This window comes from Takifugu flavidus, chromosome 7 (assembly GCF_003711565.1).
Source record: "Takifugu flavidus isolate HTHZ2018 chromosome 7, ASM371156v2, whole genome shotgun sequence".
In the NCBI taxonomy this organism is placed as follows: domain Eukaryota; kingdom Metazoa; phylum Chordata; class Actinopteri; order Tetraodontiformes; family Tetraodontidae; genus Takifugu; species Takifugu flavidus.
Window position 1 is genome coordinate 13,469,614 of NC_079526.1, and position 21,608 is coordinate 13,491,221.

At 45.7% G+C, this 21,608-nt stretch overlaps 1 protein-coding gene across 4 annotated transcripts in view; it reads right to left on the minus strand.

Moving 5' to 3' along the window:
• Nucleotides 1–21,608, minus strand: part of lrp8 (low density lipoprotein receptor-related protein 8, apolipoprotein e receptor) — an 86,880-nt gene that overhangs the window by 6,456 nt on the left and 58,816 nt on the right. For all 4 annotated transcript variants that reach the window (XM_057037987.1, XM_057037985.1, XM_057037986.1 and 1 more), the window contains exons 5-17: nucleotides 21,117–21,491; nucleotides 19,035–19,157; nucleotides 18,141–18,263; nucleotides 16,919–17,038; nucleotides 16,534–16,659; nucleotides 11,939–12,110; nucleotides 9,942–10,166; nucleotides 9,662–9,780; nucleotides 8,670–8,809; nucleotides 5,617–5,758; nucleotides 4,087–4,239; nucleotides 3,605–3,961; nucleotides 1,555–1,623 (exon numbers count right to left, since the gene is read on the minus strand). In XM_057037987.1, the coding sequence (XP_056893967.1) occupies nucleotides 1,555–1,623; nucleotides 3,605–3,961; nucleotides 4,087–4,239; nucleotides 5,617–5,758; nucleotides 8,670–8,809; nucleotides 9,662–9,780; nucleotides 9,942–10,166; nucleotides 11,939–12,110; nucleotides 16,534–16,659; nucleotides 16,919–17,038; nucleotides 18,141–18,263; nucleotides 19,035–19,157; nucleotides 21,117–21,491 (2,244 nt within the window). The remainder of the gene's footprint in view (nucleotides 1–1,554; nucleotides 1,624–3,604; nucleotides 3,962–4,086; nucleotides 4,240–5,616; nucleotides 5,759–8,669; nucleotides 8,810–9,661; nucleotides 9,781–9,941; nucleotides 10,167–11,938; nucleotides 12,111–16,533; nucleotides 16,660–16,918; nucleotides 17,039–18,140; nucleotides 18,264–19,034; nucleotides 19,158–21,116; nucleotides 21,492–21,608) is intronic.

Here is a 21,608-nt window from a genome sequence, read left to right on the forward strand (position 1 = left end):
GGGTGAAAATAATGAGCCTGAATGTATCCATCCGTCTCTAGGCCAACATCCCAACGATGATTACACACACAACAACACACACGCACAAACCACAGTACAAAATGCGCACAAATGCTGTGTGAAAAAACAACAATTGCACAAACCGATAACTGCACGGCACTTGCAGGAACACAGAGCAACACAAAATATCGAACTCGTAACACTCAGTTATTGAATCCAGCAATTTCAAAATGCATTCGGATGTTATTCGTGTGGACAAACAGACAAAGGAAGAAGAGGGAGGGAAAGGGGGGAGGGCAGATTTGAGATAAACTGCCTCTCTCATCCCATTATCATATCAGCATGGCTGCTTAGCTGCCCAGTCGGACCTGTGTGTGCAGAGTGCACGCCGAAGGCAATCAGCGCTTCTGCAGACACAGCAGCCGGGGGTGGGGGTATTTATGCTGTTTAACGCCTATAGCCTTCATTTTACATCCCCTCTGATTCTAATTGCCCTTTTGCCGGATGGACACCTTTAATCCACGTGTGCGGGGGCGTTTTACTCAAATTCATAGATGTTCTTTTTCATAAAAGACACTAAAAACTGAAATTTCTAAAGTCTGATTTCATTTCAGTGAAACAGCCTAAAAACCAACAGCAGTAATTGGTCGGCTGCTTTCCTCTCGGAGAGCGGTGGGTGGGCACGGTGAATTAGCGTGAGTGGAGAACTGGGTTGCAGAAATCTGGCCCCTGTGGACCTCCAACAATAATTACTGTTTCAAATCTGTGGAAAAATACAAAATGAGGGGATTTATGGCAGCAGTGAGTGGCAGAAGGACACAATGAGGGGTGCAGGAGGAAGAGTTAATACTCTCAGGGGCTGTTTTAATGAGCTGATATCTCCATCACTGAGAAAAGAGAGCAAATGTTTTAGAGCTCCCATAATTTGTCAAAGGCTTCAATATTAGGGATGAAAGAGATGTTAATTAGGGACATGCAGTATGCTGCTACAATCTGAGCACCGAGTTAGTTTGCTAGTGACATTGCTCTAGGTTATTGATTAAAGTATTAGGCCCCTACACGTCTGTAAATTCTGATTTTTATGGAATAAAGCTATAAAACCTGCTGTAAGATCTACCAAAATCATATTTGGTTTTACAGTGGGGAGAGTCGGTCATTATTAGTGGATTTCTCGTGAATAACGACCTAATGAGCACATTTAAATGCCTGTTTATTACTGAATGGTAAACTCCATTACCCATAATGCTTTAAGCCAAATTGTTGTTTGACAACCTTCTCAGCCTTGGTACATTTAAACACTAGTCATTTGTGCACAAGAACATGAGCACTAATGCTGAAATCGGCTTTTTTCTCCGTGGTATTTTCAGCTGAACTGAATCTTAAAACGTTAAATTTTAATCAGTTGGAATCCAAACATTCCTAATCACCAACACACACACAAACACACCAGTCCAGCCCTGCACATGCAAACACTACGCACAACTAGAGCAACAAGTAAAGACAAAGGAGCAAGCAGAGCGGAGCAGGCGAGCAGAAAGCAGCAGGAGTACTCACCGATAGGAATGACTATTCCCAGAACAGCTACGGTGATGTTGTTCCCTATGAGGTAGTGATCACTTCCAGCTAAGAAGGAAAAGAGTGGAAAAATAGGCAAAAGAATTCAGTTTTAGGCTTCCTGCATAACAAATATAGAGAACCTCGAGTGACACTTTGAGGAGCTCTCATGTGCACAAAAGATGGATGATTTCGCTGAAATATAATAAAGCCCATCTCCGAAAGAACAATGCATAAAAATACTTGCAAATAACATTCAAATTCATACCAGAGGAATGCATCTTTCAAATGAGCTTCTGAAGTACTGCAGGGGACACTGAAGGTGAACCGAGACACCCTGCATCTTTCACCACAACGTGTCTTTGTATCGATTATCAAACGGAACACAGCATACATTTGCATCCTTTAAACATCTGCCCTGGTCTCAATTAATCCAGCTCCTCAACCCAATTAGCAGCAGGCTAGCTATTAGCCAAAGTGTGATCAAGTGGTTATAATGAAGTCAGAAGAGATGGCTGTGCTACACACTGCATACTGATTGGGCCATTCTGGATAGCAACACACAACGTGACCATGACATAAGGACCAGATGGGAAGTGCAAATGCATTTTAGACACCAAATCTCCGACAGTCAGTCATAAAAAGGTAAATTGCTTGTTTGGGAATCCACCCGGACGCATACTACAACAAAAGGCCCAGTGGGGAATCTCTCAGCACTGAATTAGAGCCTGAGTCAGCAGAACTGAGTTTAGCTTTTCTTGTAAAGTAGCGGTGAGGTCCAATGGGGAGGGGGGGGCTAAAATAAATGAAGTACTTATGGAGGAATTCTTAAAATTTTAAAGAAAAGTAAAAGCTCTCCGTTTCACCAGCACTGCTGTTATCGGAGGGCTTTTAGGCTGCAAAGTCTGATTAATTCATTACACAAACTCTTTTTTTGTCCAGAAAAAAATCCGACGAGCCGCAGCGGGCATCCATTCTGGACTTTTATGTGCCACAACTTTGTGGTTTGCCTTTTTTCCCTGAAACTCCTGGTTCCTCTCTGCTGCGCCGAGCCGGCCGCGGCGCTTCCGCATGCCTAACAGCTGACGCCGGCAAACTTGACAGTGTGCACTCAGTCGGAAATTACAACACATGGCCCGTGGGTTTGGAGACGCGTCTCGCTCGTGCCCCATTTTCCCGTCCGTGTCTGCTCCCCCTCTCATCTGGAACGCTTGTGTTGCAGTGAAGATGCTGACAACCTCAGAGACTGAGGAAACACTTTCCTGCTTCTTAGGGATTCTGGCAACACCAAATTCTGGCTGCTAAAGCTGTTTTCCCAAATTCAAATTGTCCTCCGTTTCGTCTCGTGCGTGAGGCCGTTCTCCCAGCATCCCCGTTTGATAGCGGGCCGATGTGCGTTTTTCTGCACTGTTCATGTCTCCACTGCGTCCTTCCATTCCACAATGTCTCCACCTCCTTTTGTTTTGCACTCTTATATACAGTTTCCTCATGTTCTTGACATTTATTCACATAGACTAGTGCTCCATTCTGGAGTGGAACTTCTCTGATGTTCCCCAGAGCTCAAAATGTGAGCCTCATATGGCCGTAAACCACGCAAACACCTCTAAATCAGGCACTATTGGCAACTATAACCACAAAAAAAGTTAGTAAAATACTGGAGGGACTGTCAAGGTCTCGGTAAAAATCTTTCCGCTGTCACCATTTCCGGCTGCGCAGCAAACTCAATCGGTGGCGTCGCACCCGTAGAGGGTGGTGCAGGAACAAAGAACGCTGTCAGAGTTAGAGGGGAAAGACAAAGAGAGGGAGAGAGCCTGTCAGGAAGTGAGGATGAGTGATGAAGGGTGGCAGGTAAGAACGCAGGGGACTGTCATCCGTTAGTGCTGACGGATCTGTTATATGCTGCTCATGAGTGAGCGATGAGCAGGCTGCCGTACACATGCGAGTGTGCACGTGTGTGAAAAAGAAGAAGAAGGAATGAAAAGGTAGGAACAGCCAGAGAAAAGTGGAAAACCGGCACAACTTACAAAATAAAAGCACCACTGATTCTTACCTCTGTGGGAGAGGTTTCCGTTGCTTTCTCTCTGAATACTGTTGGGGGCCACCGGGGCCACCGGGGCCACCCGGGGAGTGTGGGTGGAGGTGGGAGCCTGACGCGTGCTGCTGAAACCCGTCGTTTCCGTGCTGGTGGTGGACGTGGCTTCGGGCTGCTCCGTGGACGTGCTCCTGGGAGCGTGTGTCGTCAGGCGTCTGACTGTCGTAGCCTCTGATGTGCTGGTGGTGGTGCTGGAGGTCGTTGTCATGACAGCAGTGGTGGTGGTGGTGGCTGTGCTGGTGGTGGTGGCTGCAGAGGTGGTGGTGGTCGTGGTCGTGGTGGTGGTTGGAGGCATCGTTGTTGTTCTGGGGCGAACTGGACAGGACAAAAATTCATCTATAATGTCAAATTCCACACAGACCCGGTTTTATTCAGGCATTCCACCACTACATCGGCTCTCTTCCCTGCAGCCATAGTCTGGTTAGTCTGGTGCCACTCACCAACGGCGCAGCGCCTCATGTCGGGTCCCAGTTCCATGGCGTCAGGGCAGGCACAAGTGTACCTGGGGGAGTGCTCTGTAATCTGTGGGGCCTTCAGACAGAGATACTCGCAGCCTCCGTTAGGCAGACTGCCCATGTTACAGGCATCAGGGGCTGGAGGGACAGAAGCAGAGTGAGCAGAGGATCCCACAGGACTTGCTGTTACACCTGATCCATTTAATCACTGTAAACATGGACTGAAAAATGAAATGGAATGAATTTTGTATGTGTTAATAGTCTTTTTTGTGAGACGAGACGTCTGGATTATATAAAATACACTTTGTTACACGGCGCCAGGCACTCCAGATAACGCTACCCACACTTTAATAAATTCATTAAAAGAATTTATGAATTCTTCGGCTGTTGTACAGACTTGAATATAAAGACAGGACCAAGGTGAAGCCACAGAGGCTTATGATCACAGCACATCAGTGGAAATGGATATTAAGAATTTAAGACAGGCCCGGTTTGGCTCTTGGTCAGCATTAGAAACAAAAAAGGTGCACTAAGATTTACTGATGGTAAACATCTGATAATTTGTACACATTCTCAATTGGTCCTTTGTGTGATTTCAGGTAAATAGCATCTTCAACCTATCAAGATAATCAGATTCATTAAGATAATCATGAATTTCATGGTGATGTTAGAAGTGGAGGCGCAACAATAAGAGAAAGACTTGAGAAATTAAGAAGCTTTGTAGGTCATGATGGAATCTCCAGATTGGTGCAGAGTGAGCAGCACGTCAGCGTAATCATCAGGAGAAAACATGGACGGCACCAGATCACAAGCATGTTTCTAACCGGCTGGGATACATCGATGTGGAACTAACAAGGAATTAATACCAATAAATAAATCAAAGACCAAAGTATATACCTGCCTGCAAGATTATTAAACATAATGCTCTGATGAGAATGTGCAAAAAAACAGGCAAATGGTTTAATTCCTGCACTGAGTCTCTGAGGTCTTTGGATAAAAACTGAGACTTGCTGGAACATCAAAGCACAGCTGGATGGACAAAAGGAATACATAAATAAATATTAAAAAGGCCACAGCGGAGGGGGGCAGGGGAGAAGAAAGGAGCTTTTGATGAGACGCGTAGTTTATCGTGACGTTCGTGCCTTTAGTTTGGTTTTTTAAACAGGAACATTGAAAAAAGCAGGAGACGAGTGGAGGAAAGAGCCTGGGTCAAAGGTCACATTTGATCGGGATTCATATCAACCGCAACCTGCTTCTTTATTTAGCCTGAGAAAAATTCTGTAATGTGTCTGATTTTTTTTTTCTTTTTATTGTTAGAAACATGTTAGCTTTAATTTCTCAACAGAAAAAAAACCAACAAGGGAGATAAAGGAAGATCAAAGCTGCTCTACATACATGCTATATGATGCTTTATAGAAATAGTGACTCCACTAGAAGCAGTTCTACCTTCTGCTTGAGCTAACTGCAGAGAGAAGAAGAAGAAAAGGCCTTGTTGACTGCTGCTGCGGCTCTCACCTTTGGGCTGCCGCTGTTCGTGAAACACCACCAGGTCCAGAGGGTTGTTGAGATGCTCAGCCACCTTTGCAACATCGTGTCCCGTCAGGCGGTTGGCGCTGTATATGGCTTCATCCTCCACGTCCGTCCAGTACAGGCGATCCTGGAGAATTCCGAATAAATGAGAACAGCTCACGGCTACTGACATTCCATCCAGGCCTTTGCACGTTTTACTGCACCATTTCTACTAACAAGCACACGATTCTCATTTGTAAATGTGGTAAAAGTGCTTCATAGAAATGAACGCGCACACTTCTGCAATCAAAGATTCACAAATTCCGTCTCAGACCCCCATGAAATTCTTGAAGATCGGTTTGGATCAAAAGGGGGAATCTAATTACTATCTGGTGGAAGAAAAACAGCCCTGGGATGTTCGCGTTCAATTGGCCAAAGTTGAAATCGGCCCAGGTTACGGTCCAATTAACTCAATAACAAGCAAAAAAAAGCTTCATCGTTGAAATGTTGAAGTTCTTGTTATCAGGAGAGGCTTCATTTCAGTTTTTAATCAAAGATAAATGAGATATGAAACGATTGCTATGGTTTTCTTCATTTTTATTGACATAAATGCAGCCGTTCTCAGCTATCCAGATAGATGTATATCCTTCATGTGCTCTGAAAACGCATGCATGTTTACTCATCCTACAGTTTTTCTTTTGGCATCGCTTCTTTGGTCCATCACCTAATCAAAGTTCTCTCACCTAACAGCTCCTTTAGCTGCTGCAATCTATCTGCAGATATTAACAAAGGAGTGAAAATATAAAAAACCCAGCATGAGCAGCGTTAATAAATGCATATATTTGTGTATTTCTGCGTGGTTCCAGCGCCGCTCCGTGTTTATTGCTGCGTTATCGGCAGATTTGACCTTCTCTCACCTACTTTTTAATCTGCTATGCCCAGCTGCCTATCGCAGGATCTTGTCCTACGAATAATCCGATAACCTTGACTCAGGTGCGAGTGTTGTTGAACAAAGACAGAAAAAAATGTCATCAAGCGCGAATCTCTCGGTCCGTTTCGCTTCGCCTTCCTGCCTGGGTGGTCACGCTCTTTAACCCCTAAAGCTTCAAACAGCAGAGACTCCATTGGCCCTTGTTGGAATATTTAAAGACACCAACGTGGGTCTGAGAACACGGCTTTGTGTCGACGAGGCTCCATCTAAGCAGACACAGAGTCGCTTTAGGGTCAAACGTTGATGAACCTGTCATGATTCCACCGAGGACTTCAGGTGAACCTTTGACTGACACGGCGGCTGAGCTCTGGATCCCTCTTGCATATGTTACAAGAGGAAACCATGAATGAAGGCTGGAATAAAGGTCACCCTCTTTTAAAGCCTTCTGGGGCTTTGATGCTTTCACTGTAGAACCAAGGTGCTTAATGAATCATCTACTAGATCCAGGTTCTGTCTGGAGTGCGGCTGTTGAACAAAACTCTGTTTGCTCTGACTTTACGGTATCACATCATAGATAATACAGATGTAGGCTGAGATAGTGGGATAAAACATCCAATCATCCACTGACTGCACCAAATATAAGTCTGTGTGTGACAGTTATAGTTGGGTGAGTCCTTGAATAGAACAGAACAACATAAAGCACTCGAGGTTCTGTGTGAGCCCGTCAGAACCCCCTTAATCCACCGGTGGTGTTCACAGCAAGACAGAAAAATATTTACTTTCTCCTTTACTGTTTATGTCCATTGTCTTCTTTCAGTCCTCACCAACTCTCTATTTATTCCTCCAAAAGCCATCTCCCTCCCTTTCTGCCCTCCAGTCAAACACAGATGGGATAAAGAGAAAAGCAATGATACTAAAGCCGGAGAGAAAGACAACATGACTCTCTGCCGGCTCCGTGTCCTCCGGGCTTGTGTCGAGGCAGGGGGCCGACATCGGATTTATCAAACTCTGTCTTTTTCCAAGTTTGGATTTTCATACAGGACACCAAAATTTCAAGTTATATAGCTGCTGTGCTCAAAGATGGGATTTTATATAAAGTATTAGCCAAACTTTTCAGAGGCTTAGAGGCTGAATATTAGTGAATATCAAAGGTATAAACTGATTTATTTACCGGATATTTGTGAAAACGGTCAGATTAAATGAGATTACTGATCTGCAGATTATCCTCTTTATTTGACCAAATGTCAACAAAATGTGTTTATGCAAAAAGGGACAATTTCAGAAGGCACCAAAATCAGATAGGATACAAGCATAATTAGATGAACAGAAAGGTTTGGGGTAACTTAATAACCTGCCTAATATGCAGCAAACTTCAAAATCTCAGTCAGATGGGACGACGACAATCTGCTAAAAGGAGTTTAAATTGGATCTGTATCACAACAAGAAAGAGAAACCGACTGTTTTAATCTCAAGAGAAACCTCCATGGCTGTCTGAAACTCTGTTTCACTCTGCACACACACAAACACACACACACACACACACACACACAGCTAGACATGATGAATGTTCCTTTCTCTTCCTCATTTCTCATCATCACGCCGTGCAGAAAAAAACACCGCAGTGTTCACATTTTTGGCTCCCTCTCTCCTCCCAATCCCCGCCCTGTGCTCCTCCAATCCTCTGCAGCTTCCACATCATCTAGACTTGATGGACTTTGATGGACCGACTCCCCCTAAATACACTCAAATGAGTTTCATCGATTGCACCGCACTTAAGTGTAACTCGCTCTTGTCAGCCTTCGAGAAGATAATGCTTCTACTAAGTCATCCGCTGTTCTCCTCTGGACTTGATTTCTCTTCATCAGTTCTTCAGCACCTCACACTTCTCTTTTTTAAGCAGCGTCTGAAGACACTCTCTCTGTAGCTGTCATTTAATGTCAGGATCTGTGCACGCAGCACCATGGGGGACGCACCAGCGACCACCAGTGACAAATTTCCTGATGCTCTGCACCACCACAGTTGGTTCCAGGTCACATTTTCCTGTTTCCTTTAAGTTACAGCTGATGGAAATTGAGGGTTAAGCTGACTGAATGCAGCTGTTAGGGGCAGCGATGATGTGGTTCCGTACCTCAAAGACGGTGACAGCGAAGGGGTGTCCCAGGTGATGATGGGAGGACAGCAGCACTTTGCGGTTGTCTCCGTTCAGATCCACGCTGGACAGCAAATGCAACTTTGAGTCGACCCAGTACAGACGCTTGTTTGACAAGTCTGGAGGAGGGGAGAAAGGGTGAGAGGTCATCCCAGGAGATCATTAACGGACCGGTGGCCACACCATCAATCTTCTGTGGCAGGAGGAACCACACAGGTGCGATTGTGGGTTTGAAGACTCCTGATTAAGTGTCCGTCCTCAACAGAGCGGATGTTCAGTTCAAACAATCACAGTAATGCTGCGATTAGGCTGAAAAAAATCAGCTTTTTTTAAAGCAACATTTTTGAGAGGAAATCTAAAAGCAGCGCCACAATTTGAAAACAGAAAGCAGAAAGCAAACACAAAACACATTTCATTGTGACTCACTTCCTGAGGCAAACTGTGGAAAAAAAAAATCAATGACCCAAAAGCACATTTGCCATTTGTTAAGCTCTCCATGCAGTTTAGCTGCAATCTTGCCATTTGTTAAAAAAATTATTTTCACCGTGGAACATAATTTGTTTTCATACAGATTTAGAGAATTCAACGTCTGCCGCTCAGAGGCAGCACAAAGAGAACAGGGTATAGTCGTAAAGGCAGCTGAATGGGGGAGAGTCGGTATCGACAGCGCCGAGCGTCTGGCTTCATAGCGCCGTGGCCCAGGTTGACTGGGCTGATTGATGAGAGTCAGACACAAACTGAGCTTTAAGTTCCGAGTGTTTGTAGCACCACTCTGCGTTTTCTCCTCTCAGCTTTTATAGTCCAGCACTTTGGCTTCTTTCCCCAGCTATATTCTGTCACCAAGTCTTTCTTTCTGATGTATTCACACAAATTGTATCATTTCTCTTTTTTATGAAACAGATTCTGGGCTGACGTTGGTAGTTTTCTGACCACTGAGCCCCATATGTTCATATTTCTCTCTTTCTTCTTACCAAGGGTGATTCCGTTGGGCCACTCGATGTGTTCAGACACCAGGACCTGTCGATCCACTCCATTCAGGCCGGATTTCTCAATTTTAGCTTGACCGCCCCAGTCTGACCAGTACATAAACCTGTGGGAAGATTTACACAGAGACTTCAGTTTCTAAAAAAAAAGCTTTCAACTAGAGAAGAAATCAAACTGAGAAATAAATGGGGGGAAAAACAGGGTTCTTTGGAACCGACATGGAGCTGCACCATCTACCAGCTCGAGCATCATGACCCTGCAGCTCACCCCTGGTGTGGATCCACTGCGATGGCCCGCGGCTCGCTCAGCTCAGTGGCGATCAGAACCTTCCTCTTCCTGCCATCTCCCGAGGCAACGGAGATGCTCTTGTTGCCCGAGTCAGTCCAGTAGATGTTCTTGTGGATCCAGTCGACGGCCAGGCCTTCGGGGGAGTGCAGCAAGTCGACGAGCGTCACCTGCTGAGATGAATCGCCGGCCTTGTTGATGTAAGCGCTGGTGGAAAGCGGAGGAGGGCCTTGTCAGTGCTGTTTGATTTATGCCACCAAAAATAGTCACATCAGGACGATCCGTCAAAAAAAGTTAGACTTGCTGGGGCTCCGAGCTGGAAAAAGACTGAAATGAACTATTGTGGTTATAGCGGGGAGCAGGTGTTCTTTACTCTGGATGATGGGATGTCAGGGGCTCCTGAAAGCTCCACCTCCATCACAACCTCTACCAACAGCTCCCTGGATGAAAAGGGCTTTTTCTACCAGCAGCCAGCAGAGAAACACGTCTTTTTGTCTCTATTCTTGTCTCCTTTTGTCACCCGTTCCCTCAAACTCTGCATGTAATGCGGAGTGATGCCGACATGCCAAACATGACACACTGGTGGTTGTTCTGCATGCGTGTAGAATGTATAAAAACACCATATGGTGGTGCAAATGAAGCCAACATCTTGGTTTCTGCTGAACGGGATGAAAAAGCGGATTTAACAGAGCTAAAAGAGAGAAATGTGGTGAAAATGTGGGACGTGTCAAAGATAGATGAGGCAGGAACTTAGAAGCAGATTGTGGCGCTAATTGAACTGTTTGCTATTTTCATCGGTTTGGACCAAGTCTGCAACCGTCCCGTGATAGATAATCTTCTGCTTCTGTTCCGTCTGCCAGGCTTTTTTTTTTTAGTATTCTGGATTGTATTTGGGAACTAGTCAAAATGAAGGTGAGAATGAAACAACGCTAGCAGCCACAAATCCTAATAAACCTAAAATTTATTCTAAGTAGAAAATGTGAACATTCAAATCGGATCATTTTAATCGTGTCCCTTTCTAAGGTGCAATCATCGAAGCAAAGCACAATAAATGGATTAGAGAGAACAACACTGGGCAGAGGAATAAAGACAGGTGAGTCCAAGCCCACTGAGCCCACTGCAGCTTTATTTGGCTCCACTACTGTTGATGTCAGAACCAGCAGGAACCCATAAGATCTGATCATCAACATAGTCGCGCATCAGTTTGAGGCTACTTATTTCTACATTATAATGTCTCTCAGTGAAGCCAACCTCATTTAAGAGATTCAGTGAGAAATCAGGGTGTGTGTCCCCTCACAATTACAGAATATCAAGAAGCAAAACCCTCATTCTACTAGCTAAACGGGGCCATGTTTGAAAAGTGGGGTCATTTTGCTGGTCCTCACAACCAAAAAGGACTGTTTGAGGGTTGCAGTATTGTTTCGAGGTTAGATTTGGGTTGAGGATCTTAGTTGGGATGGTTAGAGGCAGGACAGCGAGCTGGGTACTGTATTATGACTACAAAGTCACCACTAATATATAAATGTGAGGATGTGTGTGTGTGTGAGAGAGAGTGTGTGAATGTGTGAGAGAGAGTGTGTGAATGTGTGAGAGAGAGTGTGTGTGTACAGATGTGCGTGATGGGATGAATGATGGTGGTTATTATTGAGACAGTAAAATTGAAGAGAACATATGGTTATGCTGAGAAGACAGAAAGCTTCTGCCTGCCACCCATCATGCTGACGCACACACGTTCGATACATGCGGACCCGCTCAACATCTGCGTGAAGGGCGAACGCCTCCACCTTTCAATAATTACCAGACAGACGACACAGGCCCGCAGGGGTAACCGACACACACACCCGCGCGCTCACAGGCTGCGTTCCCGTCGCGCAGCCAGAAGGTGTGACAGGTTGAACCAGGCAAGCCGGATGATCCCAAACGGGTTCGGAAAACACCGCCTGACCTTGAATGTCAGAGCACCCCGGCTTTGGGCCTACCTGTATATCTTCCCGTGATATAGATCACACCAAAACATCTTGTTGGTGGACACGTCGACGTCCAGCGCCACAGCGTTCTTCAGCGTAGGAACCACCTGCGTGTACTCGCTCTTCAGCAGATCGATGCGGCGGATCTCGTGGCGGTTGGTGAACATCAGGTACGGACTTTTTCCTGATGGAGAAAGTAAAGATTCCAAGGTCACAACCCAGGATTGTTCTTGTCGAAATGGGAAACGGCTTGACGGGCGTTAACCTTTCATTATGTAAAGACATACGAGTCATGTTTAATATGCTCGCTCGATCACAGGCGTGCGGTCGTGCCCGACCTCGACGGAAGTGCCCGTCGAGCTGCGGTTCAAAGGTCACGCAGGTCTGCGTCGTCGCCGATATGTAGTTGACACCGTTCCCAAGGAGACAAGGTCAGATTGACTCGCTGGCAGAGCGATTTCAAATAATTCCGTGCTGCCATGTGTCATCATGTCGCATGGATTCACCTTTTCACGCTGTTGCCTGCGCCCTGCTTTCCTCTACACGTCCACTAATAGGTTTTAATACAGCTCCTTTTAAAATGTTGATTTTCTAAAATGATTATTCCATAGACGGCCACTTAAAGCTTGACTTAACTTATGAATTAAGACATCTCGCGGTTCATTTCTCCTATTCCAAAACCTAAAAGCGTGCATTTCTGATGATGTGAGCATAAATAAATCATCCAAATAGACCATTTAACAGGGAAATATATTCTGGACAGACTCATTCACCATTCCGCCTGCACGTCCTTTTCAGCTCAGCGTTTTTGTCATCCAATTAATTATTCACACAATTATGTCCTGGATGGAAATAAAAGGCAATTTATGAGCTGCCCTGCTGCTTGAGGAGGCAAGAGCGTGTCGGTGGATCAGGTAGCTCCAAAACTAGTGTGACAAATGTTTCTATTTTTAGCCAAACACCTCGTCAGGAGTATGTTCCTCAGGCGTGTGGTGTTTGCTGTCACATCGGTAGCCTGGGTGGGTTTTTTTGCAGCCTGCTCAAGGTGAGGGTGTCTCTGGCGTTACAATAATTGCAGTATTAAAAAAAATAAAAATGATGCGCTTCATTTATTTTATTGACCCCTGGGTTTCGATCTGCCTGCCCGACTCACTTTGCATCCTTGTGCGAATCGCCATCCGTTGGACTTGTTTTACATCTTCCTCTCCTTCGCTTTTTATCATGTTGTTCTCCCCACACACACACACACACCTTTGTACTACTATCTTTGTGAGGACCGCTGTGGGCATAATGCATTACCTAACTCTGAACCCTAACTCCATTGTAGCAAGTACGAGAACACACACACACACACACACACACACACACACACACACACACACCACCCACAGTCACACACGCACAAGGAAAATACAGTATATCTACTGTTGGGATGCAATCATTTTTCTCTACTTGGCTCGTAACCATCACCTGCTGAGGGAGAGAGAATTGTTTAAATTGACAGACTCGGACTCTTTAAAAGACAGCTTGTGCAGCTTCTCTCAACCCGGCAACACTTTCTATTTCCTTCTGGCTTCGCTACTAGACATGTCATCAAAAAAAGTGTGAGATTATCTCGGCTAAAAAGAGTCCAGCAGCTAGATTTCCTAATAAGACCAGTCCGTTAGATTCATTTAAATCGGAACCACCAGTCTGGGGCTGTGCTGCCACAGCAGCCAATTAAGATAATGCAGTGGAAAAGACAAATACAGAGCGGGAAGACACTGCCAGGTGCTGCGAGAGCATCCATTTGCCTCAGATCAAAGCGTGTTGTGATATGCAAAGTAACAGAAAATAATGCCACATAAAGGGAAGCAAAAGGTCAGAGATCCTGCAGGGTAAAGGGGATGTGCGGCAGCTGTGATAAAAGATGCTGGATCTCATCATTAGGATGATTTTATGACTGAACCCACATAGGTTCAGGTGAGACATCCTCATTAACTCATACTTCACAGGACATTGAACAAAATGACCGTCAGCGTGAAACAGAAAGAGAAAACTGCCAACAATTTGTGCCGAGGGGTGAAAAAAGTCCTTCCATCCTTCTGCTTCTCCTGTTATAAAAGACTTGATGTTTTCAGCAGGGGGGAGACCAGATTCCAAGAAAATACTGTATTTTCTTCTAATTGACACTTGTACCATGTACACATTTCGAACTTAGTTTAAATATCGTGGTGACCAGGGCTTTAAACCATTTTGAAAACTGTGTGCTCAAACTGTCAAGTATGGCAAAAAACCGCTCCTGGCACTTGGATGAGCCCACGGTGTGATGGCGATGATGCAGGGAAGAGCGAGAGACAAGAGAAACAAACAAGAGCGAAAGAAAGCGTCTACGGGCATTTCCTCTCCATCTTTTTGACAGCCTGTGCTGTTTAATCAGCTAGCTGATGGTTGTTTCTGTAGCATTTCCCATGCTCTCACATCTCCCACGTCCTCTGTCGCGCTGCTGTCTACATAATCCAACAAAGGTTTTTTCGCTTCCTTGAAGAACACGTCAGTCAACTGTTCACTGCAGCTACATTTGCCTGTTTTCCTAAAAGCACCTAAAAATGCTGCCAAAACTCTCAGTCGCCCACCTTATTAGCCAATCAGGCCGCGGTTCTCTTTGTAAATGATGTTGTCCTTCAGCCTCTCTAATGAATCGTGCTGCTACAGTTTGTCGTGCACGAACCCACCCTGCTCGATAACAGACGGACACAGGAACCCTTCAGGTTCAGACACATCCGGGCACATGCTGCCCAGCTAATCTTGAATTTGTAGCCCATGTAGGATACCAAGATGTGTATTTACACAGCAAAATCAAGCCCGAGCGCTCAGCAATTTGCACTGCGCAACAGTAAAAGTAGACACAAAACAAAGAATGCAATTTGTGCGCAGCAAGGACTTGTTCAGCTACCACATCATACAAAAGCAGCTTAGATGGGCTTCACTTTAAATTAGCATAGCCAGTCTGGATTTATACAACACAGCCTCCCGTTGGGACTTGAGCGAATCAAATATTGTTCGAGGAGGCCGGAATGCTGTTACTTAAACGTGCCTGACTTCCCACCAACTGGCATAAATAAATAAAAAAGCAAAATAACAATGAGTGGAAATAAAACCGCACACTTGAGTGATGTGTTTATTGCATGCAAGGAGCATCCTGACATTTGTAGCCTGAATTTCAATATGAGCAAACGCTACTGAAGCTTGTCACATCTGATCACAGGCTGTGAGACTCCTCTGGGCCCGCCAATTACAGACAAATTGTTCCTTTGGATGAACTCTGGTGCCTTGGCCAAAAATGAATCCGTGCGTCGCTCTGTGACTGGAGTCCTGAGTGTGTTGAAGTGCTGCGGTCATGAACGTGCGCGGTTGAAAACACACATTTGGGAATCTGCATATAGGACTGAAGTCACTGCAAATTAGTGACTCGAGATTAATAAACGAACCTCCTACGCATTAACTTTGCAAGTGTTCCTGTGAGAGCACAAATACCTCTGCAGCTGCTTGATGCCCCTGTACTGCCCTCTATAATAAAAGCAGCAGCCTGAAAAGGACCATTTGCCCTGCATAACACTAATAAAGACTCCCACGGAAAGACATGAAGGAATCAATGATGGTTTTTATGCTACTTACCTTGAGAGTGAGGTCCTGTCTTACCCATTAAACCCGCTCATTAACAGACCAGTTAAGCCTATAATGACTCAACCTAAGACCGATGGCTGCAATCACCAACAACACTTTTCTCCCTCTTTACCCACAAGGAAAAATGAATTTGCTGCAAATTCAATCAGTTCAGTCCAGGTAAGGATGTTGCTCCCATAAAAGGTAATAATGCAGATAACAGTAATCCACGTGTGCGTCTGCAGGTATCCAGATTAAAATATGCAGTTTTGTACCATCAAAATTAACTCAATTATTCATAATAAACCGAAACGGCTCCCGTTCCTGCCACTGAAGTCCAGTCCTCATCATTCTCTAAGAATTCAAAGCAGATGCACCTCAAAGCTGTAACTGGAGATAAACTAGTGGCTTTATGGTCATCAGGTGCAGAAGCTCCTCAGCAATAAACCAAAACTTCATCAGTGATGCCAGAAAATAACAGTTGAAGAATCAGAAGGACGATTAAAAATACTCGGTATTATAAAAATCTTTCCTGGATCCACTTTTCTGCAGTTTCTGAAGCCAAAACACGGCGGCGCCGCCTCGAACGCTAAATTTCCCGATCGAGTGTTTACTTCGAGGTTTGTGTTGCGCAGGTTCGTCCTCACGGCATCCTTCCCTCGACACTTCAGTCACATCAGAGGCTGCAAACTTTTACTTCTGAATGCAGCAGAAAAATGTGGGACGTATTTATCTTTGCTCCGATTGCTGCGTGCGTCCTGAATACAGAGCAGTTCTTCCATTTTACAGCGTGAGAACTTCCAGTCGCCACAGGGCAGCTGGAATGGGAAGGTGGCGTGTTTGGTGTGTGCGTGAGAAAAGTCCTGTGTGGTTCTTTTTAAAGTACATTTGTGCCCATGAATATATTTCAGGGGGAACATCCATCACCAGCAGGACTGTATGAATAAAAACAGGCGACTCACCCACAGCCTTGCAGGTCTTGGTGACAGGGTCCATCTCGTAGCCTTCGTAGCATTCGCACTTATAATCTCCTTTGTAGTTGATGCAGATCTGGCTGCAGGCATCCGGGTTCTCGCATTCGTCGATGTCTGGAACCCGAAGAGGAGACGTGAAGATCGAGTGACGGCGGAGAGACAAAAAGTCACCGTAAAATTACACAAAAGGATGCTAATCTCTCCAGGAAGTCCATCATTTGAGGTCCAGATTGATCTCCATTTAATGGGTTTAATATGGTTCAGCAACATGTGTCCTCAAGCAACTTTTCAGCGTCATGTACATAAGTTGTGATATTTTTATTTAATATGAGCCTTTACTTAAAGCAGAAGACACATCGTTTCTGTCCTTTACCTCCACAAGTCTTTTTGTCCAGGAGTTTGTACCCGGCGGGGCAGCCGCATTCGTAACCGATCCTTCGGTCCCTGCAGATGTGGGAGCAGCCGCCGTTGTTGTCCTCGCATTCGTTCATACCTGCAGGAAGAGGGGAAAGAGGACGGGGGACAGGGGACAGGAGACAGGACGGGCACAAAAACAGAGGGGGGGAAGGAAGAAGCGAATCAGATAGCCTTTTTTAACAGAACAATTGAGCCTGGATGAAACACAAAGAAAGTGTCTCTGCTTGGTTTTAATTATCCTGCCAGGATAAGTTAGTGTCCCTCAATGCACCATCATTCCAAAAGAAAGAGTTTTAGAGGACACGGAGAAACACCTGAAACAAACATCTCCCCAACAGGGACATCTGTTTCTTTAATTTTGAACTGAGATTGGTCTCATTAAGGCTTCCTCCATGTCCACATCATTCTGTGGGGAGGTTTTTGTCTTTAAATCACCCTTCAGGGGCAGAGAGAGATCGCAGCACAAGGCAAACGCTGCTGCTTCATTACCAGAATAAATTAAAAATTGAGGCTGTGGGGCTTCAGAGTCTGCTGTGAGAGTTCAGAAATCCGGGGTGATGAGCCTGGCTGACGAAGGACAGAGTATTTTCACTAAATAGTTTGAAATTTGCCACCAAATATAGTAAATTCATAATAAAACAGACAGCAACCGGTTATGGATCGGTCACACAGCACAAAATAGACACCTACAAAACTGAACAGGAGCACATTATTCCTCTTTTAGCCATAGATTTACTATGGAATGATGGGCTGGAAACAGCAGGAGTGCTCAGTGAAGAGATCCAGGTTCCACTAAAAAACCTCCTTTGTCTTTAATCATAAAGGTTAAAATGGAAAATCCCTAAACTTCCTCCTAAATTTCCCTGGAAGACTTCAACGCTGTTGCAGCTGCCTGCTGATTAACCGCGGCGCGAGGCAGACACCTTCTCCTCACGGTGATGCAGTCAGGTCACGTTCTCCCGGCTAAGATCGCTCCGGAGGGCACAGAAACATTCCTTTGATCATAACAAGACAGCTGAGAAATGGCGTGATTTACTCTGCCTTGATCAAATGGGGCTCCGTTTGCGAAGTGATCGCCCGCATTACCGGCCGCTGATGGCTCCTGAACACATCGCGAGCGGAACGATCCTCGCGTGCGGACGGATTTAAAGAAAGAAGCGAAAGGGAAGTGATCTCACCGCACTCCTTCCCGGGCTCATCGGACCAGTCCTTGCAGTCCTTCACGCTGTCGCACACCCTGCTGCTGTCGATACACTCCCCGTTCTTGCAGCGGAACTTTTTGAGCCCCTCGCACTTTGTCACTGGTGCCAAAACACAACAGAAATGTCCCAAATCTCACGTTTGCCTCGGTGATACAAATAACACAGAATGAAAAAGGGCATTTTTAAAACAGAATGAGGTTCATTATTTTAAAAGGTGATTATAGTTTGTAGAGATCATTTTAAATAATGCATTTGGTTGATTTTCTTTAAGTTATGGTAGCCTAAAGCTGCCAAAAATGACTTGGTTGTCCTTTAAGTGACGCCTGTAACGCTGCACATACAGCGCTCCACTGTATAGGCATGTACGTGCACTTTGACCTTTGGAGAACACAAAAAAGACCAAAATTCAATTTCAGATTCACAAACGAATTTCAAACCACCTTCAAGATAAATCCGGTTGCAGTTCTGAAGGTCGTTTGGCGTCCTTGAGGTTTTATCTGGACTGCTGGCCGACAACAAACACATGCAAATGTGCATTTCGCAAACACGCCGACGCCTTAAATAATTCGTCATTACGCTCGTTTACACTTCTGTTCCTCTGTTCTTCTCCCTTTGGCAGAGCAAAATTAACTTAAAAATGATCTCTCAATGGGCAGATTTAACGAGCGCGGCCAACCGCAACCATCTGTGCTACTTTGTTTCACGTCCCCAGTGATTCCTGCGAGCGGTGTTAAAGTTGGGGATTTTGTTTTAAAGGGTGATCAAATACGATGGTCGATGAAGTGCAAGCTGTGCTCGCTGCTCCGGGTTAGCAAAACAGCTTCAGAAGACGTGCACGTGTTGAGTGTTGCAGAGCAAACCGGTTCCTACCGTTGACACACCCGGCCTCGTCGCTGTAGTCCGGACAGTCGTGGACCTTATTGCACTGTTTGGTGCCGTGGATGCAGGATCCGTCACCGCACTGGAACTCATCGGGTCGACATGTCAGCAGAGCTGGGGGACACCAGGGAGAAGGAAAAAGTTAGGGGCACATTTCCAAGAGCAGTTGATCGGATTTAATCCCGTTCCCAAAAGTGCTCCTGTAAAGATGCAAACACCAGTGTAACTAAAGGCTTCCTTTCCGACCCAGCGGTAATCAGTCAAACCAAACTCTGGATTATAAAGGGGAAAAATCCGGCGGAAATGAAAATCATGTGGGTTTTTATCGACTGTCGGAGGAAATCCCACGTACACGGATCTACGGAGGAACTGCAGAGGTGCGTTGGGGCATTTATTCCTGCTCTCTGTAACAGCGGAGGGCAGGTTTATTTAACTCATTCGTCTTTTTAACTGGCTGTTTAATAATTCATGCGCTGGGTTTTGGACTGTTCCCTGCCGAGGGAACGCGGGCGGACGTGATCGATAGCAGCGGAAGCCACAAAGACACCTGGCACGCAGCACCCGCCCGTTTTCGCGCCAAATGAGTGGACATGCACGGCCCACGTGAGCACGCCGGCGTGGCAGTCAAGTCAAGACGCTGGGAGAAAGAATTAAAATGACAAAGAATTAAACATAACCATATTCTGACACCGGAATCAGCGAATTAGCGTGCTAATTACGCTAAATCCCAGCACAAGTGGAGCTAATAACGGACAGCCGTCGGCAGGTGTTTATGAATGCAGATAAACCTCGGCTGCTTCTCAAGCAAATTAACCTCCCGTCAGCGTTCCCACAGTGTCTGGTCTCAGCACATCTGAGTTATGACGCACGCTCACTGAGATAGATGTCTCAAATATGTGGGAAATCATATCAACAGGACGATCCGAGGAGGAGCGCACGACCCGGAGATGTGCGATGACGCCCGCATTTCTAATCTCCATTAAAATGATGCATCGCTCCCAAACAATTACAGCCGCTTGTATTCACAATCTAATGAACGCCGGCCCGAATACCTGCATCTGTCTCGTGTCGGAGTCGTGATATCATGTAATTATGTAATCGCCCTCCTGCGCTCTCTCAGGTAATTACTCTAATATCAAGCACAGAAAAAAGGCTGTAAGCAATCAGGATGTACAGAATGTGGTAACGTACGTAATAAAATGAAAGTAATGCTATTTAATTTTGGCATTGGAACAAGGTAATCTACATTTGCCCATTTTAAACTGTTTAAGAGAGGAACCATAGGAACTGAGAACGACATGGAAAGATCACACCAGTCGTTTAATCTGTGCAGATGAAAATCTCTGGATGTCTCCTGATTAAAATAACAACTTTTTCTTTCATTTTTAGGTGTTTACACACGAGTGGGACGAGCGTTTGGTATGAAAATGTCGCTGTAAACGCACGTTAACACGCGGTGGGTCTCTCCACACGTGTCTGGTGTGGATTCATGTCACATTCTATGTGTGAAGCTGCTGCCATCTTCAAAAGTGGTGAGTGGGTGTGTGAAGAGCAGAACAGATGGGGGTCTCTTGTGATTGAGCTTCACTGACACACACACACACACACACACACACACACACACACACACACACACACACACACACACACACGCACGCACGCACGCATTCGCTCCCTGTCGCGTTCCCACAAGTCACATGGTTGCATAGCAACTTACTCTTTAATAATCCCGATAACATTAGCCCTCAAAGGTTTTGGGGAGCACCACATAAGGAGAACGGGAGCAGCGTGGAGCCACGAGGAATATCTGGTTACTGTTCTACACTTACTTTATGGTGTTTATTACAATTTAACAAAAGCAAATTAAAAACCTTTTTCCAATTTCAGGAAAATTCCCATTGTTGTAACGAACACTGTGGTGGAATTCAGCTTTGAGACAGCGTTCTGGACATCAAGGTCACTCTTTGGAGATTGAAAAGGTGGTCCCGAGGTTGCCGTAGCAACTGCATCGGCTATATTTGTGCCGATTAAAGAAGGAAAAGCCCCTTTGATGCCGATTCGCCGCACACTTACGACAGTTCGCCTCATCCGACTTATCCTTGCAGTCGGCGTCTCCGTCGCACTTCCAGTTCATGTGGACGCACTCCCCACTGCCGCACTGGAACTCGCCCACGGGGCAGCGAGGTTTCTTGGGCTCCGTCCTGCGGCTGCAGCGTTCCATGGACTCGTCCGACTTGTCCTTGCAGTCCGGGTCGCCGTCGCAGCTCCACAGCGTGGGGATGCACTCCGAGTCGTTGCAGCGGAACTCGTGCTGGCCGCAGGTCGGAGCCGAGCACTTGTCTTCGTCGCTGCCGTCGTCGCAGTCGTTGTCGCCGTCGCAGACGAAGATCGGCGCCACGCACTTCCCGTTACGACACTGGAAATCGGTGGAGGGGCAGGCCTTGCCATCTATGGGAGGATGGAGACAAGTTAGCCAGGTGGAAGGTCAGCTGAAGACAATGTTTGTGGAGGTCAGGCGGAGTTAGCTGAATATATTCCAGCTCCTTGGGGGAGAAGGAATCTGAC